Source organism: Nicotiana tabacum, chromosome 5 (assembly GCF_000715075.1).
Source record: "Nicotiana tabacum cultivar K326 chromosome 5, ASM71507v2, whole genome shotgun sequence".
Taxonomy (NCBI): Eukaryota; Viridiplantae; Streptophyta; class Magnoliopsida; order Solanales; family Solanaceae; genus Nicotiana; species Nicotiana tabacum.
The window spans coordinates 113687352-113712102 of record NC_134084.1 but is presented as its reverse complement, the minus strand read 5'-3'; the positions used below and the strand labels follow the sequence as shown (position 1 = coordinate 113712102).

Sequence of the window (24751 nt, the reverse complement as noted above, 5' to 3'; positions counted from 1 at the left end):
AATGATATCTCTCGCATGTATGTCCCCAAAAGTCTGCCTCCGAGATCACAATTGAGCACACTCCATAGCTAGAGTCAATTTCGTCTCGGCCTCCTCAAGCACCCTCCCGGCTTGAGCGCTTGTCACAATGGCATCCTCTCTCTGCAAAGATATAAGCACCTCAGCTTCAGTTTTGATCCTGGATAATGCAGCTACCAACTCAAAATGGAGACCTCTATATTTGCCACTATCCTCCCTCGCGTCACTAAGCTGACGCCCAACTAAGGTCACCTTTTCCTGGAGGGTATCCCTCTTATAAGTTATCTCCCTCACATGCCGTTTGAGTTCAGAAACTTTGGATTCTTTCGCCCAGAGCTCCTTCCTCAGCAGGGCACCTTCCTTCTCAAACTATACGAATAAGATCCAAGATATTAAAACACTAGGATCTATCAAAACATTCAGATAATGGAAAATGGGGAATTGGTAACCTGTTCAGTAAGGTGAGCCTTCTCGCGCTCATGACAGGTCACCTCGGCTTGATACCTGGTGAAAGTCTGACTGTAAAGCGCCTTGGCCTGAAGCCACAAAAAAAAAGACAAGTTAGAAAGACAAAGGTCAGAGCAACAGACGGGATTCGCAAAAATTACCTGCTTGCAAAGCCTGCTTATCTCACCAAAGACGAGTGAAGCATCAATCTCAGAGATTCCCTTGGGAACATTTGGAAGCCTTTCGAGCACATCTCCACCTTTTATAGGCATCCCCGCATCGGAAGATTATTCATGCGGTGCATCTTGCACTCCCTTAGGAGATAGGGTCGTTCCCTGAAGGGTATCAATCACGACCACGGCACTAGCAGGGTTTATCAAGACCATCCCTTCTCCATTCAAGGCCCCAGAACCAGGCCCCTCCGAACCACCTACCGAAGGCACCCCAGCCCGAGAGGAATTTTGGCTACCAGCCAGCTCGGGGCAAAACCCGATACTCCCTCAGTTGTATCTCTGCTACGAAGTTAGACCGCAACGACATCAGATTCCGGCTCGAAAGCCACCATCTCTACGGCCCAAGGATCGGCCAGGTTTATCCCTCCCTCGGGCACTGTCGAGAAGCTATTTCCCCCTCACCTTCAACTCGAGGATTTCCCGTTCATTTCAGAAGTTAGGGTCGCCGGGTCGGCCTTAGTTTTTCTGCCTTAATTTTCTTGGATTCCGAAGGTCCGTCTGACGAATCCCTTTGTCTTTTCTTCCCTTTATCGGGTACCAATGCACCCTCCCCACTGTGCAATGCTCCCTTTATCAAGGGGACTTCCCCCAGACCTACACAAATGCAAGAGGTAAGCGCAGGGAACGAGAATGCTGCTAGTAGCGATTTAGATCAAAAGTGTGACTACAACAGGGGTAGAGGCTCACCATGATCCTTAGCTTCCCACCGAGCATGAGATAAAACACGCCACACTCGCTCAGAATACGGGCAAATCGAGTCCAGTCGGCTGACTCAACTCAGGAGGTCCGGAACTGCGCCAGGATAAATTGTTGCGCTGCATTAGCAAGAAAATTAAGTGCTTGGAAGAACGTAGTAAAAAAAGCGAGGGAATGATAGATAACGTGTTTACTTATGTTCCACATTCCACCTCTCGGGGAACGACATCCTTTTCGCTGGGATCAGGTCAGAAGTCCTTACTTGGACAAAGCGGCTTATCCATCCTCCATTCCCAGGTTCCTCGGTACAGGTGAAGAGGGCCCTCGGGGCTCGGCAACGGAGCTTGATTAGGCCCCCGCGGAAGAAACGAGGGTTGTTCATCCTGATCAGGTGATCTAGGGTGAAGGACATTTCCTCGACCATGTTCACATAGTACCTGATCATATAAACAACACGCCAGAATGAAGGATGAATTTGGACGAGGGTTACTTGATACCATTGTCAGAAGTCGAGAATCACGGGGTTGATCGAGGGCGAGGATGGCCCCACCAGCTCTGGGTTAAATGGGTAAGTATACACACTAAGAAAATCAGCTTTGTATGTCGTAATATCCTCCTCCCAAGCAGGGATCTCCACAAGCACCGCGTCCCCCCAGCGACAATCAGCTCTCACTCTTCCGGCGTCTGTTATCGAGCAAATATACTGAGTCACGGGCTCACGATGCCCCGGCTTCGAAGAAGGCCTCTCGACCTTGTAATCAGAAGCCATCGTGAAAAATCCTGGAATGCATTCCTCAGCACAAGGAGGCATTGCCGCCTCACCTTGGGATAAAAGCGAAGAGGATAAGGCCACATTCTCCTGAGAAATAGAGGTGGAAGTTTTCTCCATTCCTAGAAATTTTCGGAAGAAAAAGGGAAGTTGCGTTCCTAAGAAAGAACAAAAGTAAAGGCAGAAGGAACCTTTTCTGGGGTTTGGAAATGCAGTGAGTTGGAAAGAACGAGAAGGGGAGTATTTATAGAAGCCATGCATGCACGTTGAAGGAGGCCAAGGGACAGCTAACTGTCGCAATCAATGCAAAGGTCTTCAAGGGCTGCGTGTACATCATCTCTTGGCACCTTATGACTATCGTCATTACAAAAGTATTAGAGGGGAAAAAAATTCAAGGTCGTTTCTTATCACTTTCACTCTAAGAAACACAGATACTATCTATGCACGGTAGAATCGGAGGGTCCAATTTCCTCGTCATTATGATGCCCCATGAACATACTTCCCAAGGTTCGAGACTGGGGTCGAGGTTCACCTTCAAGGGCTTCGATGCTCGACCTCAGGGCAGCAGACCAACGACTATATTGGAAAAGAGGGGAGTTCCCAAGGGGTGAAGCTAGAGCCGACAAAGTCTGTCAGGCTAGTTTGAGCCCGCGTCATGACATCAACTTGTTGTCCTATCTCCATATCTTTGTAATAAATAATGCATTTGTACTATGATGGGATTTCCCTTTTCTATATAAAGGTGGTCCTTGCCATATTGTAAGGATTGATTTCTCCATACTAAATGAATAAGAACATTCTCAATGCTCTCTAACATATTCCCTTGATATTATTACTTCCATTTATCATCTTCATTATTGTTCATCATTTATTACTTATAATTGGCCATAAGAGCCTTCATTGATTTCATTATAACTGTTAGTCGCTCTTCAACTGCCTTCGATATCTCCTAGCCGAGCCCCAGAATCGACTTCGAGGCCCCGATTATCAACCTATCGATTTGGTTATCACCTTATTCCTAACTCTTATTTCATTTCTAAGTCTCACATATAGCAGTAACTGCTTAACAACTAGCATAAAAATAGATCACGTATTTTTAGAGTCTTATAATCAAATTTAATTGTTATTACCATTTTCACGGTAAACAGCAATCACTAGCAATCCCTTGTGCTCAGTTGTCAAATTTCTTGAACTCAGGATCAAATCCATATATAGAAGTAGCACATTCATTGCAAGTATCAATGTTTGTTTACATGGCATTAACATCCACATTAGCTTTGTACATATTTCCTGCTTTGACATCTTCCTCAGTACTCTTCATTGCATCCTTTGCATCTTCAAACATAGACTTGCATGTCTCAAGACAATCCTTAGCATAAATGTCAGTGTTTGGTTCAGCCAAACATTTGTCAATGACTTTGGTAATAAATTAGTCGGTCTTGGACATTGTTGCATCCATGATAGCTTTTACAAATATCGAGATATCCCCTGTTGAGACAATGGGGATGTTTTTTGGAATTTCTAAAGTTATTATAGAGGCTACAGAGGCAGTTAGGGACGATAATGAAGAGGCTGAGGCCGAAGCAGAGGCAGAGGATGAGGTCGAGGATGAGGAGGAGGAGGATTGTTGAGGGGAATAGGCATGTTCATGGGATTATGATAGAGTAGGGTAATTTTTGTATGCCTTAGAGGGGAGGGTTGTAAGGAAGAAAGAAATGGCGAAGACAAGAAATATTTGGGTATAAAAGGCCATTGTCTTTCTTTTTTAATTTAGAAGAGAAATTAAGAAGATGAAAAAGACAATGGAGATTAGAAAGTGGTGAAACCTTGAGATTCCTTGGGTTGTTTTTATAAATAAAATCGAGTTTTAGCTTCATTGGCTATGCTAAAATATAGATTTTCAAGTGCATATTAACCAGCATTTGACAACTTCGTTTTAGAGATTCTAGTTCTCAAATTTATTATTGAAGGATATAATTTTTTGACCCCAAGAACTCACCTACCCACACAATGTTGAACGAAATATTTTGTGTATTAGACTACTCTTTTACTATAGATAAATTAAAAAAATTAAACAAACACTTTAATTTTTATGAATGGGGATATATTATATTAATACTAACATTGTTCAAAGTTATTACAAATCATATTAATGCCTCTTCGGGCATTTTTGAACTAATATCTGATTGAAGAAGAAGATGAAAGAAGAAGAAACAGAGAGGAAAATCGATAGAAACTAAGAGAGAAAGAGTTGATTCTTATTATCTGAGTACCTTACATAGTGGGGTATATCTATATATATAGGTAGCTTACTAATTAACTATTAACGACTAAAATAGAAGCTATTAACTAATTAACTAACATTAGGAATGATTGTTAGTAACTAACAAACCTACTAATATAAAATTACTAAACCGCCCTTTCTAGACTATGTTATATCTTTCTCTACACTCTCCCTCAAGCTAGGTACTGAAAATACATTAAGAACACCTAGCTTGGAGGAAAGATATCTGTGTTGCACCTTGTTGAGCCATTTGGTTAAGATATCTGTTGGTTGCTCTTTTGTTGATATGTAGGTTGTTTTGATAAGGCCTTTTATAATTTTTTCCCTGATAAAGTGACAATCAATCTCTATGTGCTTTGTTCTTTCGTGATACAATGGATTTGTTGTAATTTGAATTGCAGCTTTACTATCACTAAATACTTCAACTGGTAACTTGATATCAACTCCCACTTCTTTTAGTAATCCAATTAACCAAATAAGTTCTGTTACAGTTGTTGCAAGACTTCTATACTCAGCTTTTGCTGAGCTTTTGGAAATGGTTGTTTGCTTTTTGGACTTCCACGAAATTAAAGAATCTCTAAATTTAACCAAATAACCTGAAACAGACTTTCTTGAAAAAGGACAGGCAGCCCAGTCTGCATCACAATAAGCTGAAAGAGTGTTGTTGTCTTTGCTGGAGAGTAGAATTCCTTGCCCTGGACTTTTTTTGATATATTTGACAATCCTTAGAGCTGCTTCCATGTGAGACTTCTTTGGTCTTTGTAGGAACTGACTTAGTGTTTGAACACTAAATGAGATATCTGGTCTTGTCATTGTTAGGTATAAGAGTTTGCCTATCAGTCTTTGATAGGAATTTATATCTGCCAATTCTTCATTCATCAAGGCAGTAGACTTAGTTTTTCTGATATGTTCATCATATTCTGTAGTTGTAAGCTTCATGTTTACATCAAAAGGTGTTATTGCTGATTTATCAGCTGCAGTACTTGTCTCATAAATCAATTCTAGTGCATATTTTCTCTGATGCATGAGAATGCCTTGTTTTGATCTAGCAAATTCTATACCTAGGAAATACTTTAATTCCCCTAGGTCTTTCATCTTAAAGGACTTTTTTAAATGTGATTTGGTTTCCTATATTAATTTCAGGGAATCACCAGTTATAAGCATGTCATCTACATATATCAGTACCATTGTGATACCTTCTGCAGTTTTCTTAAAGAACACAACTGATCATATTGACTTTACTGAAATTGAGACTTTAGAAGAGCTTTTGTTAGTTTAGCATTCCATTGCCTAGGAGCTTGTTTCAATCCATATAAGGACTTGACAAGTCTGCATACTTTATTCTTCCCCTGACTTGTGAATCCTTGTGGCAGATCCATATATATCTCATCTAATAAATCTCCTTGTTAGACTGCATTATATACATCCATTTGATGTATATGTCAGTGTTTTGTAGCAGCTATAGCTAATATAATTCTGACAGTTTTCATTTTAATAACTGGAGAGAAGGTTTCTTGATAGTATATCCCTTCCTTTTGACTGAATCCCTTAGCTACTAGCCTAGCCTTAAATCTTTCTATTTCACCAAAAGCTTTATATTTGATTTTGTATATCCACTTACATCCTATAGGAGTCTTACCAGTATGCAGAGTTACTATGTCCCATGTGTGATTATTTTGTAGGGCTTCAATCTCAGCCTTCATAGCATCTATCCACTTAGGATCCTTTATAGCTTTAGAGTATAGAGTTGGTTCAGTAGTATTTGAGGTTTCTGTTAAGTAGACTTGATATGTAGGACTTAAGTGTTCATAGGTTAAGTATTTTCATATTGCATATGGTTCATTCTGTTGTGCAGTTAATGACACAAAATCTTTCATCCATATAGGTGATTTTTCCCCTCTCCCTGACTTCTTATGTTTTATTGATTAGTAATTGATTGTGGAATTTGATCTGTTTGTTGTAGGGTTGAAGTTTGTTGATTGTTAGTTTGTACAACTTCTGTAGAGTTGGGTTCAAAGTATTGTGTGAACTCCTGTGTAGTATCAGGTGTAATTGGATCTTCTTGTTGATTTGAATACATGTGATCTTCTAGAGTTGTAGTTTGTAGTATTGGATCTGTTATATGTAAGAGTAATTTGTTATTGTCATGTTTGTTTTTAAAAGGAAATATGTTTTCTCTAAACTAAACATCTCTGCTGACAAAAAATCTTTTATCTATTAGATCATATAACACATATCCTTTTTGACCTGTAGCATATCCCATGTGAATATAAGGTTTTGCTCTAGGCATTAGTTTATCATTCGATTAACCATTTTTGCATAGCATAAACAGCTTATAACCTTAAGATGTTGTAATGTAGGTTTTCTGTTATATAGTCTTTCATAAGGACTTTTATTATCAATTACACAACTAGGCAATCTGTTAATAATATATACAACAGCAAGTACACAGTATCCCCAGAGTTTGATTGGTATATTTGCTTGAAACTTTATAGCTCTAGTGAGTTATAAGATATGTCTATGCTTTATCTCAGCTACTCCATTTTGCTGAGGAGTATAAGGACATGCCTTTTGATGAATTACTCCTAGATTCTTAAAGAAATTTTCACAAACTAAATTAACAAACTCTGTACTATTATCAGTCCTAACTGTTTTAACAATTGCTCCAAACTGTGTTTTCACAAAAGTAAAAAATTATTGTACAACCACACACACATCAGATTTCAATTTCAACAAGAAAATTCATGTCATCCTAGAAAAATCATCTACTACAGTTAGAAAGAGTCTATTACCATCAACAATAGAGATTCTGTAAGGACCCCACAAATCCATATGAACTAACTCAAATATAATAGAAGTTCTTATGCTACTGATAGGAAAGGGATTTCTAGTTTGCTTTGCACAAGGACAAGTAGTACATAGATCTAATCTAGCAGATATATCTTGTGCATTTGCAGATAGTAGCTTCTTGAGAACAGTAGTAGATACATGTCCAAGTTTCCTATGCCAAAGATCCATATCATTTGAACTAACTTCTTTACTGATTTCTGTCTCCTTAGTGTTTAAACTAATTGCTTTATTTCCTGGTAATTTTTGTCTACTGAGAATGTATAAACCACTGTCTTCTCTACCAATCTCTTTCACCGTCCCACTGAAGAGTTCCTGAAATATGCAAAAATCAGGGAAGAAAGCAACTGAACATTTCAGTTCTTTTGTTATTTTAGAGACAGATAATAGATTATACTTAAATTGAGGTATGTAGAACACATTAGTTATAGTGTCCTCTTATGTAAATTCACTAGTTCCAATATGAGTAGCTTGAGTAGTTTCTCCATTACGCAAGTGTACTTTCTTTTGTTGATTTGTTTGTATTAAGGATGCCTTATTTAACAATTCTAAATCAGCTACCATATGATTTGTAGCCCCTGTGTCTATAATCCATTCTTGAAGAGTATTAGAGGCTAATAGAGCACAAGGAATACATGTTGCATTAGTTGTTGGTGTTGCTGTAGTAGAAGCAGAAGCTGAATTATCTTTGTTGAGTAGTTGCACAATGTGATCATACTGCTCTTTAGTGAAAGCGCAATTGGCCATCCAAGGAGTATTGTTTGCTTGTCTAATGTTTTGAGGATTGTTCACACTCATTGCACTGCTTGTTAGTTAAGAATTATGAGTATTGTTCTCATTCCAATTGCTGCTAGACACTTGGTTACCATGTATACCAATATCAGATAACACATTGTAAGTACTGTGTGTATTTGTGTTCTTTTCCTTGCTCTATATTCAGAAGGATAGCTTACAACTTTGTAGCAATTTTCTTTAGAATGTCCTCTCATTTTGCATATGTCACAGAATAGATTGAAATCTTTTCTAGTCATCCTCTGATTATTTCCACTAGTCTTGGTATACATGGCTACATCATATTGATTAGTTCCAGATGTAGGATTTGCTCCCAGTAAACCAGCATTATTACCAACTGATTTTTGACTCTCATCACTAATCACCATGGCATATACTTGATTAACTGATGACATTGGACTCATCAGCAGAATCTGACTCCTAGCTTGACCATAGGAATCATTTAATCCCATCAAGAACTGAAACAGTTTTAATTTTTGCAAATAAATCACAAATTCTCTTGATTTTGGGCAATCACACCCAGGTGCAGGGACTAGTGCCTCAAACTCCTCCCACAGATCTTTTAGTCTTGAGAAATATGCAGATACAGAAGTTGTTCCTTGACTCATCGTTGCAATTTGTTTATACAAATTATATGATCTTGAGCCATCAACTTTGTCAAATCTCTCATGCAAATCATTCCATACAACCTGTGCACTTGAAGCATACATTATACCTGTCAGTAACCCACTACTAACAGAATTCATCAACCAAGAAAGTACTATGGCATTCACTCATTCCCAATGATTCCACAAATTTTCTGGGTAACTTTCTTTGGTACAAGACCCATCAACTAATCCTAACTTATTCCTTCCTAACAAAGCCATTCTCATAGATCTAAACCACAAGGAATAGTTTTCAATCCCAATTAGTTGAAACAATATGATTTGAATGTCGCTAACATCAGATGGACTTAAAAACAGCGGATGATTATAATCAAGTACATGCAAACCTCCTTGGTTAGGAATTGAAGTAGGTACTCCAGAAGGAACACTTGGAACTCCATTAAGAACAATTTGTTGTTCATTTCCAGCCAAAGCGATCAAGAATTTTCAAGGATTGAAAAGATGAAGAAGCGGATCTCAAAACTATTTCGATTTTGTGAATCAAGAAGTCGAATCGAGGTTTCAGCTATTGAATTAGCTGATCCTGCTATGATACCATGAACTAATATCTGATTGAAGAAGAAGATGAAAGAAGAAGAAACAGAGAGAAAGATCGATAGAAATTAAGAGAGAAAGAGTTGATTCTTAGTATCTGAGTACCTTACATAGTGGGGTGTATATATATATATATATATATATATATATATATATATATATATATATATATATATATATAGATAGCTTTACTAATTAACTATTAACGACTAAAATAGAAGCTATTAACTAATTAACTAACATTAGGAATGATTGTTAGTAACTAACTAACCTACTAATATGAAATTACTAAACCGCCATTTCTAGACTATGTTATATCTTTCTCTACATATTTTCATTGCCAAGTTCAATCAGCCTAGTACATGCGTTATACGTAATTAGTTTAACAAAACATTTCCCACTATAATTAATATTGATCGGTTAAAATTAATTAGAGTTTGATATTTTATGTTATGAAGAAGTTATACTGGGATAACTTTTGTGTAAATAACACGATATCTATCATTTGAAACTTTATATTATTTTATTAAAGTGACCTAATAAATTTCTAAATTTAGACATTTTAAGAAAGACAATGTAGATCTGTAAGAAAGAAAAAGGGTACTATAAGCTAAGACTTGAGTGACAAATCAAAGATACTTCCACTTGTGCCAATATTTTTTTAGCTTCACATAAAAGCATACGTTGAGATTTTTTTTTTCTTTCCAAAATAAGGTTAATTATCTTCTATTAACCTTAGTATACAATAATCCGTAAATATATTGTTTATTTTTTCTAGCCCTATATATAGATTATATATTGATTACACATATTGTATATATATTATATCTCCATGGCTATTTTTAGTTTAAGCGTTTGAGTGAACGGCTATTTGGGTTAATTTTTCAAAAACTATCTGCATATAATCATCAATATAAAATACAATTAGTACCTGAAACGTAATGTTGTTTACGAATTATGAAACGTTTAAACATGCTAAGAGTATAAAAATTTGTTTATAATTATTAATGTATATAAATTAAAACCTCCCAACATATGGAATGCATGACGTGTAAATGATCTAACACCAATTTTGAATTCCAAATTGCTAAAACATATATTTGAGAAATTTTTAATCAAAGAAGAAATTAAATTACAGCAAAATTGTTACCAATAGTACTGTTATTAGCTAGCCAATAGTCATGACCAATTCTTTCCCCTGAATTCCAAACCCAACACGTTATTAACAATGGGAACATTAAATAAAACAACATTAGCCAGGTTATTAATTAATTATATTCCACCCAAACCACCTGAATCCCCAGCTATAAAACACAACCATATAAAATTTGTATCTTTATGAATTAAGAGTCTTATAAGTACCAATTTAACTTCTATGCACTGACATATAAAATCTTTTTTACACTATCAATGCATACAATGTTTTAAAAGGCGGGGCATGACGCGAGGCGTTTTACCTCTGACGAGGCGAGGCGTAAGCCCTGAAACATGGGGCGTAAGTCCCAAAGATCTTTAAATTTTACTAATTTCAAAATTTTAAAATAGTATAAAATAAAAAATAATTATAAAAATTACATTAAAATCACAAGATTATAACAAAATAATCTATTTAAAATATTTAAAGTGTAATTCAACTATGAATAATACGAAAAGTATGACATATATCATAATATGCAAGTTAGTTGCAACGTCATTACAACTCAAACATCAAAAGTAATGTATTCGATACAAAATCTTATATGTATTTCTTAAGAAATAATGAATCTTGAAAGAATTTCAATATTATAATTTGATATTTATCTTAAAATACTCCTTTTATTTAATATGCTTTCTATTTGAAAGAGAATTAATATAAAAACATAATTCACAATATCAATATGATTCTCTAGCATCATTTATTTTTAAGTTTCAATAAGTTAATAAAGTGACATAATTCACCATACAATACCATGATAACTAACTATTTGTAAATAGTTACTAGCTAATACTGAGCTATTAAATTAATAAGTATTGTATCTTATAAACGTGAAAAAATAATATTTAAAAAATAATTATAAAAAAATTATGGACTATTAAATAGTAAAAATAACAAAAGTTAATAAATAATACTTTTTAAATGAAAGATTTATTTAAAATTAACTATCATAGCAATCCTATTGGATAACGTACAATAATTTTTATTTTAATTATGACATAAAATACTCTCAACTTAATGATTTATGATTAAGAAAAAAGTAATTTTGGATAGTCAACGATTTATTAAGAAAATTTGAGGATTTACAAGGTTAGTTACATAAAATTACATAAAGTTCTATTAGGTGATCCCAGTACGCTGGGCGTGTCCGGAGCTTAACCCCCGATGGCCGAGGCGTAAGTCTCAAGGAACTAAGCCCAGGGGCGTTTTACGAGTGCTCCGCCCCAGGGCGAGTTCCAATTCTGTCTTTTAAACAGAGAATGCATATAAGTTAAATCTGTTAATCTTTAATAATTTAACTGCTAAAGCCGACAATTTTTTCCAAGGCATCTTCAGTAATTTTGCCTGCCCAATCATCAAATGACATGAATTCTTGATCATCACCATATATCTCCTTAATACAATCGATACAAGTTTCTAAATCAGTAGTCAATGCACTAAGATCAACATTAGCACTGTAATAAGATCCTCTATTAACATCTTCAATTGGTTTTTTCATTGCATCATCTGCATTCTCGTACACTTGTTTGCATAGCAAAAGACAGTCTTTAGCAAAAGGATCTGCTGCTGGATCAGATAATCGTTTTTCGACAACGCTGTCAAGGAAATCTTCACACTGTTTTTTCCATTAAGGAATCAACATAATGGTTTACAGGATCATTTGTTGGAATTTCAACATTTTGTGATTTGCTTTTTTATTTTGGACAATAATATAATGGACTCTTGCTATTGCTAGTTATCCCCCTTCCTTCTTCTAATGATCCTGATTTTGATTTTATCGGCCCAGAAAGACATGGCTGAAGCCAAACTTCAATTGGATCGGTGGAACTTTTAAACTTCAATGCGGGAATCTTCATTGCTGCAAGTTCAACCTGTCGTATCGTAATTCTCTCATTTTCTGGTGTGCAGAGTAGCAGAAAGTTCGAAATGATTTGAATAGCTGAGACTACTACGTACTCTACTCTGGAGATATAGCAAATGCTTCGAAAGGATGGATGTGTCATGGTCGTTCAGGAGCTGTTTTGCTGAAGCCTGAACGTATTTAATTAGAGTCAATATGAGGCTTCCTCAAATCTAAGAACTCCTATTATATATAGACGAAACTTAAGGAGGAGTTTAAACTTCAAATCGTTGCAAGGATCAAACTTTTGTAGCTCCCAGCAACTCTGGCTAGTGTAAGATTTTAGTATTGATTTAGAGTTGTTCATGAGATTAGATGACTGGAGATGTTAGATTATGTTATCTGTACAGGTGTTTCTGTAGGTATGTACAAGTGTTTTAGAGTTGCCATTTACTAGTAACAGTTCACTGCAAGTGCAACACTAAAATTCTTGCCATAGTAAGCATGATGTAATGTAAGCCAAGGTTCTAAAAATAGATAGTTGCAATTAGCCTTGTTTGACCTCTCGCTACATACTTTCTTTTTGGGGAGTTTTTCTATATACTATGATAGGAACTTATTAATTTATTTTCTCTAGGTTTTGTAGTTTTCAGAAAGTATCTAGTTTTTTTTACAAATTGTATATATTCCTCCCTTAAAAATTTCTCATCTCATTATTAATGCCTTTAATTAAAGGATTCAATTATCCTTTACAATTTTTGCAACAATTATAATACAAATACAATTATGATACAATCGTGATACAATTCTGACCTTCCTCATCTTCTTCAAGTTTCAATCACAACTCTAAACTTAAATTCTGAAACAATATTGTATTATAATTGTATTAGGTATTATTTTAGGTATTGATATATCAGATACAAATCAAATACAACTTTGATACAATTGTGATACAATTATGAAACAAATATGATGCAATTATAATACAATCGTGATACAATTCAGAAACTTTTTTTCTTCGAGTTTCAATATGAAATTTTACCTAAAAACAACTCTAAACTTCACCGATCTCCTTCAAAATTGAGATATAAACTCCAAGTTATATTCTCAATTGTTTGCAAGAGCACGATTTTGGGGTGTGTCTCTTACGGTGAAGGAATTTAGTAATTGCAAACAGAGGTGATTTAGTAATTGCAAACAGAGGTGATGATTTTTGGGTGGGTCTCTTACGGTGAAGGGATTTGGTGAAGAGAGGTGGTGTGTGGTGACCCAAGAGGTCATCACTTATTTTAAAATGAAATTTTGCATTCCGAGGCTTTAAAAACCTCTTTTAGCATCATTTCGATTTGCGTGCGCAGTCCGGGCGCGTATCCGGAAAGCTTATATGTGAAAATCTGTGAAAAATGATAAATTTTGATATAAAATGAGCTAATTTGATTTCGGTCAACGTTTTGGGTAAACGGACCCGAACCCGTGATTTGATGGTCCCAGAGGGTCCGTAGGAAAATATGGGACTTGGGCATATGCCCAGAATCGAATTCCGAGGTACCAAGCCCGAGAAATGAATTTTTAAAGAAAAGTGTTTTCAGAAATTGTTTAAAGGATTTGGAAATGAATTTTGATTAGAACATGCTAGTATCGAGCCTGTATTTTGGTTCCGGCGCCCGGTACTGGTCTTATATATGATTTAAGATAATTCTATGAAGTTTGGTAAGAAACGGATTCCGTTTGACATGATTCGGACCATAAATGCAAAATTTGATGTTTTAAGAAGTTTTGAAATATTTCATTGATTTTGAGGTTTAATTCGTTGTTTGAGGTGTTAATTTGGCGATTTGATCACACAGATAAGTTCATATGATGTTTTTGAGTTAGTACGTATGTTTGGTTTGGAGCCCGAGGTCTTGGGTGTGTTTCGGATGTGTTTCGAAAGATTTTTGAACTCATAAAAGTTGCAGGTTTTTTCAGTTTCTGGTGTGCTGGTATTTTCTTCTTCGCGTTCACGGGAGGACCCTCGTGAACGTGATTAGTTATTCTTGCTGAAGGAAATTTCCTTCTACGCGAACGCAAGACCCAGGCCGTGAACGCGGGCCTGGTATCGCGAACGCGAAGGCTTATGAGCCTGGCCAGGGGGAGGGGTATTATACCTATGCGAATGCGACCACCTGGACGCGAACGCGAAGGCTCGAGGAGTTAGTTCTCCGCAAACGCGAGCCTATTTCCGCGAGCGCAAAGGTCTCTCAGGCCTAGCTCATCGCGAACGCGATGAGCCTGTCGCGAACGCATATAGCAAATTTGCCCAGTTAATTTAAGTTCCAAAAATAGAATGTATTACGGTAATTCCACTATTTTTCATAAACTTATCTTCTCCACACCTCTTGGCGATTTTTGAAGAGGAACTTCACCATAGCTTCATAGTTATGTAATCCTAAGCTCGTTTTCTTCCATTTTTATCAACACCTACTAGATTTCTAGGCCTAAAATATGAGATTAAGGGTAGAAAATTAGGGATTTGGGTAGAGTTAAGACTTTTTGATTATTTGGGAATTTGACCTCGTTTTAGAGTCGAATTTCAAAACAAAATATATATTTGGGGCCGTGGGTGAATGGGTGATCGAATTTTTTTCCGAAGCTCCTGTTTTGACCAAGCCCGTAGTCAATTTTTGACTTTTTGGAAAGAATGATGGGAAAGCTATAATTAAGCATTGGAATTGGATTGTTTAGCGTTTATTGATGTTATTAAGTTGATTATGTCTAGATACAATTGATTTGGAGTCAAATTCACGAGGAAAGACGGTGTTTGAAGCTTGAGTTGGGTGTGGAAGTTCGAGGTAAGTGTTCGGTCTAACCTTAGCTTGAGGAATTAGGAGTTGTGTCCTATTTGCTATTTGCTTCTTGTTGAGTACGATGTATAGGCATGGTGACGAGTATCTATACGTTGGTGTCGAGCATGACAGTGAGTCTTAAATTGAAATTTATTTTGTGTTCTTAAATAGTACTACAGATGCTTTAATTGATGATTCTCGATATTGAGCAAGGATTAAGTTTGTTTTCGTGGAAATTACTTATGATTGAGTATTGGTGTTAGCTGAGATGAGTAGAAGTTGGGTTAAGATTGGTTATAGCTATTTCACCCTTGTCGGGACGTATTTACTTTTATTGTCGAATCCCTTGCCAGGATAGTGAAGTTTATTGTTGATCCCTTGCCGGGACTCTTGGTATGGTTGTTGCTAAAGGTATATAAATGTATGGATTGGGTTGCACGCCGCAACAATACTATATATGGAACGGATTGCACGCCGCAATAATGTTATGTTGGATCGGGTTGCACGCCGCAACAATGTTATATTGGATCGGGTTGCATGCCGCAACAGTGATATAAATGGATCGGGTTGCACGCCGCAACAGTGTTAAATGATAGGGATCGGGTTGCGCGCTGCAACACTGTTATTATAGTTTTGTTGTAAATCTTGAATTGTTCTCTCATATTTCTCTTAAGTTTCTTTTGGATTCGATATTTCCCCTATAGCATGTACCCCCTCCCATATTAATTGTTTATTCCTGTTTATTTTTCGATGTATATTATATAATTGCACAGGTTTATCTGGAGTCTGGTCCTAGCCTCGTCACTACCTCGCCGGGGTTAGGCCAAGCACTTGTCACACCTCCTTTTTACCTACACCCTCGTAAAGGGTGTGTAGGGAGTTTTTTCCAACTTAAACTGATAATCGAAATAGGATCATTTTTAATTAAAATTCAGAGTCGCCACTTGGGATAATTATGGTATCCCAAGTCACCAGTTCAAACCCCAAATCGAGGAAAAGATTGACTCTGTATTATAGTCCGCGAACACAGAAATTCGGGTAAGGAATTCTGTTAATCCGAGAGAAGGTGTTAGGCATTCCAGAGTTCCGTGTTTCTAGCACGGTCGCTCAACTGTTATAATTAGCTCAATTATCTGATTTAAAACTTTTTAAAACCTATATGCAATTTTAACTTTATAACCGCTTTGTTCAATTAATTTTTTAAGAAAAATTCAACGTTATCAAAAATACGTCTTGAACCACGTCACATAAATGCACCCGTGTTCCGCAACATATTTTATCTAACATTGTTGAGATTTGTATTTGGGTCACATAAATGCGCACCCGAGTTTAGGAAGGTAAATTATTAAAATAACGCGCCTAAAGCAAATACGCGTTTGCAACTTTGCAAGGGCCGTGGAAATTCAACTAGGTGGCACGCCTCGAATTCTAAGGATCAAAACAAGATTACTTAAACAAGGGCCATGCAATTATTATTTTGTTTGGCACGGCGCACCTCAATTCCAATTTAAAAAGGGAATTCAAACTAAATTTCGAAGGGCCATAAACTATATGTGTCATATAATATGGCTCACCTCCATTAATCAAAAACCCAATCCATTAATTAAAGAAAATTTACGGAGTTTTAGTGACCATGAGCTCATAGTTCGACCATATTAATTAACTGAAATTCGTCAAATGAACCAATTGTATAAGGAAAACTAAATTGACGAAATAATTGAAGAAGAAAAGTGCCTGAGTTTGATTGATTCTCAGCTGGGCTTGCATTAGGCCCGACTCTTATGCCCCACAATATTCAAGCCACTCAACTAATGCCAATTACTGATGCTACCATGGAATGAGCTTGACTTAGCAAATTAAAGCTCTGATTTTAAACGTCAAACACTAATTAATTATCAAGCTTCATGATTTTAAAATTACGCACACGTTTGGGCTAATTTGGCTACTGAAAGGAACCAGCAATCAACGAGTGAGCCACTGGGCTCGAAGAACAAGCCAAAAGCAAAACGCCGACCACTTTTAGTTGCGGATCCTCTCAAGGCCCTACATTCAATGAGCCCAAACCATGCAGGACCAGGGATGAGGATCATAGACTCAGCATCGAGTCTCTACCAAAGCGAATGACTCTTTCACACTTAGTCACAAACAAACTGATCTCACTATCACTTAGTAACTAGTACACCAGGCCATTTTTAACACCATCAGGAACAGTTGTTTGATTTCAAATTTATCAGATGTCTGTGTTTGGATTCGAATACAAACTGGGCTTACAAATTCCTCATGGAAATTCAAAGCAAAAACCTTTCAATACTGACATTAATCAATCCACAAAAGACACCATGCTAATTATTTGGATAAAAAACCAACCTGAACTTATTCTTTTAAATATGTGAGTACCAGAATCAAAGATTGAAATAAGATGTGAATAATAATCAGATCTCTTCACCATCCAAAACACACGTAACATGATATAATCCATCTAAACTAAACTCCGAATTAGAACACATTTTCACTAATCATAAAACTTAAAGAGCAGAACACTTCAAGCACCCAAAGTTTGACATTATGCCAAGTTCTCAAGAATACACACTTATATTTGCCATACTCGAATAATCAGAAAACTTCAGTGGCAAATATATTTTTTAAAAAAACTATAGAATGTTGAAAGAAAGTAGGAAACAAAAGAGATAACAACCAACTACAACTTGGATTCAATCCAATTTCCATTCAAAACACATGCTTGCAATCAAATTGTTGTCCACATTTTGAGATGTTACCTGGTATTGAACAACAAAGCCAAAAGAAAGTGAGATCGGCAAGCAGCAGCAGAAGTTAGCCCGGATTCAACATTTGAACAGTGAAATTATCTCAAAAAAACTCAATGGAACAGTAAATAGCAGAAGAGCTTGAACCAGAACTTTCAAAAATCACAAATCAGTCCATTTTAACCCCAAAAGGAGAATCATTGATCTTTCAGAAATTGAAACTCCAAAAATCACAGAAGAAGCTCAATGAAACAGTGATTTCTATTGGAATTTTCAGCCGTTTTATTTTTTTCTGGGTTTTTCTCTCTTCAAAATCTCTGACTTGAATATCAAGTCTTGGTGCCTTTATAGGCAAGGCACTAGGGCAGCTTAAATGAACTATGTTTTGCACTTCTACCTTTTTCATATCTTTTTTAGCTTAAGAGTCCTTAGTTTAAATATCAGATTTTCCTATAAGTCCCCACCCTAGCTTCCTATTCTGTTATTCAGAGATTCCTCTATCCAATTTTCCCAAACCGACCCCCTTAATCCTTGTTATTTACTTCTTCAGCCTAAAACCAACTATGGGTCAATTTTGAACCAATGGTTCAGACCCAAATGGATGGGTCAGCATTGAACCCAAAGCCCAAACCAAAAGAATCAGAACCCCAAATTACTAATCCGAGCGAGAAGCAGAAAGGAAAAATAAAAAAAATGAGCAACCACAAAAGCCCAAAATATGGACTAACCCTTGATTTTCTTTTAAGCTAAACAACCAAACCGGAATTAAACTAAATTAATCAAATTAACAAAAACCCAATTCAAGCTAATTAACAGAAAATGCCATAACTTAAAATAAAATTAAGAAAACGAAGAACAACAAGTAGAAACTTGAAAAAGAAAAACTGAAAGATTGACAAAATGAACCCTAAATTAATCTAAAAGGGAATAGTAAGGTTCAAAACTCTTCAACAAATTCAGATAAAGGACATGCCATTCAAACAATCATAGAAGAAGAAGAGGAGGAAGGGAAAAGACGAAAAAAATGGACAAAGAAAGAAAGAGAACTCACCCAACAACTCGAACTCGTGACTGACCCCCAATTTAAACCGCAAAATAATATTAATCACACGTTCTTTGTCAAGACAGGTGAATAACATTGTTTCGTGATAAAATCGGCCTTGAACACTCATAAACACTGGAGAGATAATCTTGCATGAATGAACTTGGCTTTGTCTTCTAGGGCTCGAACCCTAGATTTGGAATTGGGGGAATTTCGTTGGGATTTTTGGGAAATAGATGTGGGGATAGGATTTAGGATGGCCTGGGGGTTGTGTGGTATGAATTTGGTGCAGTTTGGAGCTCGCCCCCGGCATAAATGTCGGAGAGGATATGAGGGCGGAGCTAGGGTTTGGTTATGAGAGTGTCTGAAGAGAGGGGGTGTGAGAGACGAGTGAAAGAGAGTGGGGTTAGGCATTTGGACAGTTTTATATCAAGGGAAACCCAGTTCCCGTCCGTTAGATCAAATAAAATCAAAGGCTGAGATCGATTGGGCGGAAAACGGGGTCGTTTGGTTTTAGGTGGGGTCGACCGGGTATTGGGGCGGGTTTGGGCCGGTTCTGGTTGGGTTTGGAGGGGTATTGATTGGGCCTGGAGGGATTTGAATAGAATTGGCCCAAAACTGATTTCTTTCCTTTTCCCTTTTCAAAAATCTCTTAATTCCTTTTCTTTTTGTCTTTTTTTTTTTCAAATTAAAAATAAAAACTTAAATTAAATCTTAAAACAAAATTAGCCTATAAAAATACTAATTAATTCTAAATAATAATTAACACAATTAATTAAAACCAAATTAAAGGAAAAACTGCCAAAATTCAAAATTGACATTAAAAAATGCAAAAATAAGTTATTTTTGTGATTTTCTACCCTTTTATATAAAACAACTAATTTGCTAATTAATCTAAATGTAAAATTAAATCCTAAATACAAATGCAACATATTTTTGTATTTTTCATAAATTAAACAAAATTAATATGCGCAGACAAATGCAAACAATTAACGAAAAATGCTACAAAAATCTACGAAATTGCAAATAATGGAAAATTTTGTTTTGTTTTGAATTTATGGGTGTAATTCATATAGGGAAAAAATCACGTGCTCATAGCTGCCCCTCTTTGCTCGGAAACACAGAGAGTTTTCGTGCAAAGATAAAATGAGCGGATACGAGCGATTTTTGCCCGTTTGAATACTCCGTGGGAAGCATTTTTGAAAGATTTGACCGCACGCTGCTTCCGAGGTTGCCTACATATCCTTGGATATAAAGGAATCAGGTCAGTGTAGTTCGGGAAATTTCGGTAGCTGGGACTACCATGAAGCTGTGATTTTACTGTTGTTTATGTTGCTGCTACCGCTGAACTCCTTATTACACCATGACGAAAATAAAAGAAGCTAGGCTAAACTATGATCTATGCATTACAAAAATCCTATCTGTATCTTCAAACTTGATGTGGTTCTTGTTGACAAGTATTCTCCCGGCGAAGTCCCTTTGTTGCCGACTTGAATTGTAATCTGAGATGCTTTTCCTTTTCTTCAGGTGGACGCCTAATTGCTGCACTCGAATTATAATCTGAGATGTTTTCCCTTTCTCCAGGTAGACGCCTGATTACCGACATTTAAATTGTTCCCCTTCCTTAAAACTGATGTTGTTCTCCCTTGCTCTCCATGTGGGCGCCTGATTGCCAAAACTTGAACCGTATTCCCGTGCTCTCCAGGTGGGCGCCTGATTGCCAAAACATGAAATGTATTCATGTGCTCTCCAGGTGGGCGCTTGATTGCTGAACTTGAACTGTATTTTCTTGCTATCCAGGTGGGCGCCTGATTGCCAAAACTTGAACTATATTCCCGTGCTCTCTAGGTGGGCGCCTGATTGCCAAAACTTTAACTGTATTCCCGTGCTCTCTAGGTGGGCGCTTGATTGCCAAAACTTTAACTGTATTCCTGTGCTCTCCAGGTGGACGCCTGATTGTCGAAACTTGAATTGTATTCCCTTGCTCTCCAGGTGGGCGCCTGATTGCCAAAACTTGAACTGTATTTCCGTGCTTTCCAGGTGGGCGCCTGATCGCTGAACTTGAACTATATTCCCATGCTCTCCAGGTGGGCGCCTGATTGCCAAAACTTGAACTGTATTCCCTTGCTCTCCAGGTGGGCGCCTAATTGTCAAAACCTTAACTGTATTCCCTTGCTCTCCAAGTGGGCCCCTGATTTCAACAAAATAGACAAAACAAAAAAAAATGTTCTGCCCCAGTTTGGTAGCTGGGCACATCTGTGAGTGATAAACTGAATCATGTTACCAAATATTACTAAGAATTTGAAAGCTAGATCCCATTATCCAGGAGGGTCCTGAAAACTCCTAGTTAAAAATCATAGTTTTTAAAGCTAAGTTATATCTTCTAAAGGTGTAACTTCCACTAAATCTTGTTATCTAAGAGGGTCTTAAAACTACACCCCATTATCCAGGAGGGTCCTGAAAACCAAAAATCAAGTCTTATCTTTAGAGTGACAACTTTTGCGGCTGAATTATACTACCCTACAGCAGAACTTATGCTAAATTTTGTTATCTAATGGAAATCTTAAAGCTAAGTCCCATTATTCAGGAGGGTCCTGACAACTCCTAATTGAATCCTATCTCAAGAATGAAAACCTTGAAACCAACTTATATTCCTTTGGGGTACATTTATGCTAGATCTTGCTGCTTACGATTGTTTTGAATTTTAAACTAGGTCCCATTTTCCAGGAGGGTCCTGAGAACTTCGAATTAAATCCAATTATCCAGGCGAGTCTTGAGAATTTACGGTTAAACCTGTTTGGTGTTTGCCTTTCCTTACGGAGGGTTTCTCTGAAACAAACGAAATTTCCTGCCCCTGTTTCAGTCAAAGAAAAATCTTGTCAGTTTAAAATGTGGTGGTTAGTTGATGGCATTCTTGCTGAAGTTGACCTCTCTGCTGCCGTGCTTATCTTTGATCGACTTCCCCGAACTGGCCAAGAACCGTTTGACTTTCTGACTGACTTTCAACCCACATGATCCTGGATGACCCCGAGTGTTCTATACCCAAACCGTTGTTTTACATCTTTGACCCCTTTTTCTGAACCTCTGCATCTCCCATGAAATTACTAAATCATTCCACCGATGGAACTTTCGCTGGCACTTTATATCCCACTTTACATCATACTATCTTTGGTATGTTCTGGCCAACTGTGCTTCGTGCAATTTTGGGAGTTGGTAGTGAGCTTTGAAATCCTTTCTTATTTGAACAAAACTGACATTGAAAACATCTTAGAGGAATAAAACCCAAAAGAAATTAAATGCAATGACTTTGAGAGTTAAGGATAAGAAAAATCCAAAACTGGATGACTGCTAGAAAGGAAAAAGAAAAGAGACTTATCTGGGTGGAGTAGCTGGCACCAATGATCATGTTAGCGTCTTGCCTCGAATCTGTCACGACCCAAACAGGAGGGCCATGACTAGCACCCGACCACACTTGCCGAGCACCAACGTACATTTCATCTAACCTTCATTATTATCTTTTAGGGATGACAAGATCAATATAAATGGTAGACCTGGATCATGGACAACCAGCAATAAAATATGACGGCATGAACATACAAAGCAGGGGATGACTAGACAATCAAGAAACTACATATAAGGTATGAGCTACCACGCTACTATGAAAGACTATACAACAAAAACTAGCCGACAAGGCATACCAAACTATACATGAGTCGACACCTGTCTATGAGCCTCTAAAAGAATATAAGTGTTGCAACATAGCCGAAATAGGGCCCCGACATACCCATAATGTCTATAACAAAAATTGCATACCAAGACCAAGGCAAGTCCGGAGAAGGGATCTCGCCAATCACCGCTGAACTGGACAGTCTACTGTGGTGGGGGAGCTGCACTTGCCTGTCTATCAGGACCTGCAGCACGACATGCAGCGTCCACAAATAAAAGGACGTCAGTACGAATAAAGTACTGAGTATGTAAGGCAAGGAACCATAAATACGATCAGTAATGTAAGCAAGGATAGAGAATATACAACCTGTAACATCTTAGTACCTCTGAGGGCTACTTACATGAAATGCATGATACATATGTATAAATACATAAACCTTTAAAGCATTCGCCTCTGTGGGCATCATCATCATCATATCGTACCCGGCCATAATAGGCTCGGTAGAATCGTACCCGGCCACGTGGAGCTCGGTAAAACCCAACTGATCAGTGGTTGCACAATAGGTGCCGTACCCGACCAACTATAGCATGGCTCGGTAGAGTAAAATAGATACATATATATAATGCATGCTCGACTCATGGAATCACATTCTAAACCTTTCGGAGTGGCGTAAGGTCGGTATCCTCTGTACACGTTATTAGGACTAACTCTTCACTATGAACCTTATAAGAATCAGGAAGTACCAATAACATTGATAACATAAGACTAAGAGAAGCAACATTAACATCAATCGTTCCATAAGAGGGAAAACAATGTAAATACTGCTAGCTTCTAAGAGTAGAGTATCTTGGAAGATCGTTCATTACATTATGTACAATCGGAGTCGTGCAAAAGAAGGAAAGGGATATCCTAACATACCATGTATATACTTCCCCAATCTCAAGCTATGCAATTGTCAAAACTCCTTAGTCTACAATAAGAGAAACGATACTATCATTATCATTTAAGCGTCATAACTATTATGTATCGACCACAACCTATTTTACGATGAAACGGACAGCACCTCCCCTATATATATGACCTCACACCATTCAAAACAGTCACCAAACAGCCCAAACAACATCAATAATAAACATATTGAGCCTCCCAAAATAGTCCACACACAGCCTAATCACTCCATACATACGACGACCACCGTAGTCGTGTCAAACAACCTGGAAATGTTACGAATAGCTATCAGCCCATAACCCTACATATATATGGTGTTTATCCACACCCTTCCTCCTCCAAAACTCCACAAGATAGTAGTAAAATATGCAGCCCAACAACAACGCAAAACAGTCCACAAAACAATAACATTACTACCAAGCCTTTCGATATATATCTCACAAGTTCTAGCTATAATGGCTTAGCCGCAACTTGGATAATCTTAAATACATATAGAGTAAGAGGTTCCTTACCTTTATACAGAAAGAACAACTCCAATTTTACCTTAAATTTCCAAGAAATATTCCTCCAATGCTGCCACAACAACAAAAAAATGAAACTAGCGATCAATTAGTGTTTTTCAGCACTAGAATCACTTTAGAAGGCTTGAAATCACCTAGGATTGATATTAAGAACATTAGGGAGTACTTTACAGAACATAAACCCTTTAAAACAACCTCCCACACGAGCTGGAACGACACAAAAATGAGCAACAACAAGAAGAACAAGAGACTTACTAGCGCCACGGAATTCCCGACACTTGATTTGTGTTGTTTGCCCTTTTTTGGGTCTTGAATCTTGAGAGAACCTTGAGAGGATGTTCCTAGGATTCTAAGGTCTGAAAATAGTGAAAAGAAATGACTTAAAATGGGTTGGAGTCATCCTATATAGGTCCAAATATCTTAAACCGACTTAGTGGGCCCCATAGAGAGGTGCTTGGCGCAGTCTCGCGAAAACACAAATATCTCTCTACTCCGAGATTGTATCGATGAACGGTTTAATGCATTGGAAACTAGACTCATAGATATTTAATTTGGTTGGTAGATAACCCCGTAATTCCTTGTAAATTATGAGAAAAGATTAGAAACATTTGACCCAATGTTTAAGTAAAATTATGAACCTAAGTTGCGACAACTTTTGTCGAC

The 24751-nt window shown here is 37.1% G+C and overlaps 1 protein-coding gene and 1 pseudogene across 1 annotated transcript; both read right to left on the bottom strand.

Moving 5' to 3' along the window:
- Positions 1-3298: 3298 nt before the first annotated feature.
- Positions 3299-3966, bottom strand: LOC107786056 (uncharacterized; annotated as a pseudogene).
- A 4137-nt stretch (positions 3967-8103) lies between these two features.
- On the bottom strand, positions 8104-8796 carry LOC107786055 (uncharacterized). Its single transcript, XM_016607490.2, has one exon. The coding sequence runs from the start codon at positions 8794-8796 to the stop codon at positions 8104-8106; it is 693 nt and encodes a 230-aa protein (XP_016462976.2).
- Between the last annotated feature and the right edge of the window lie 15955 nt (positions 8797-24751).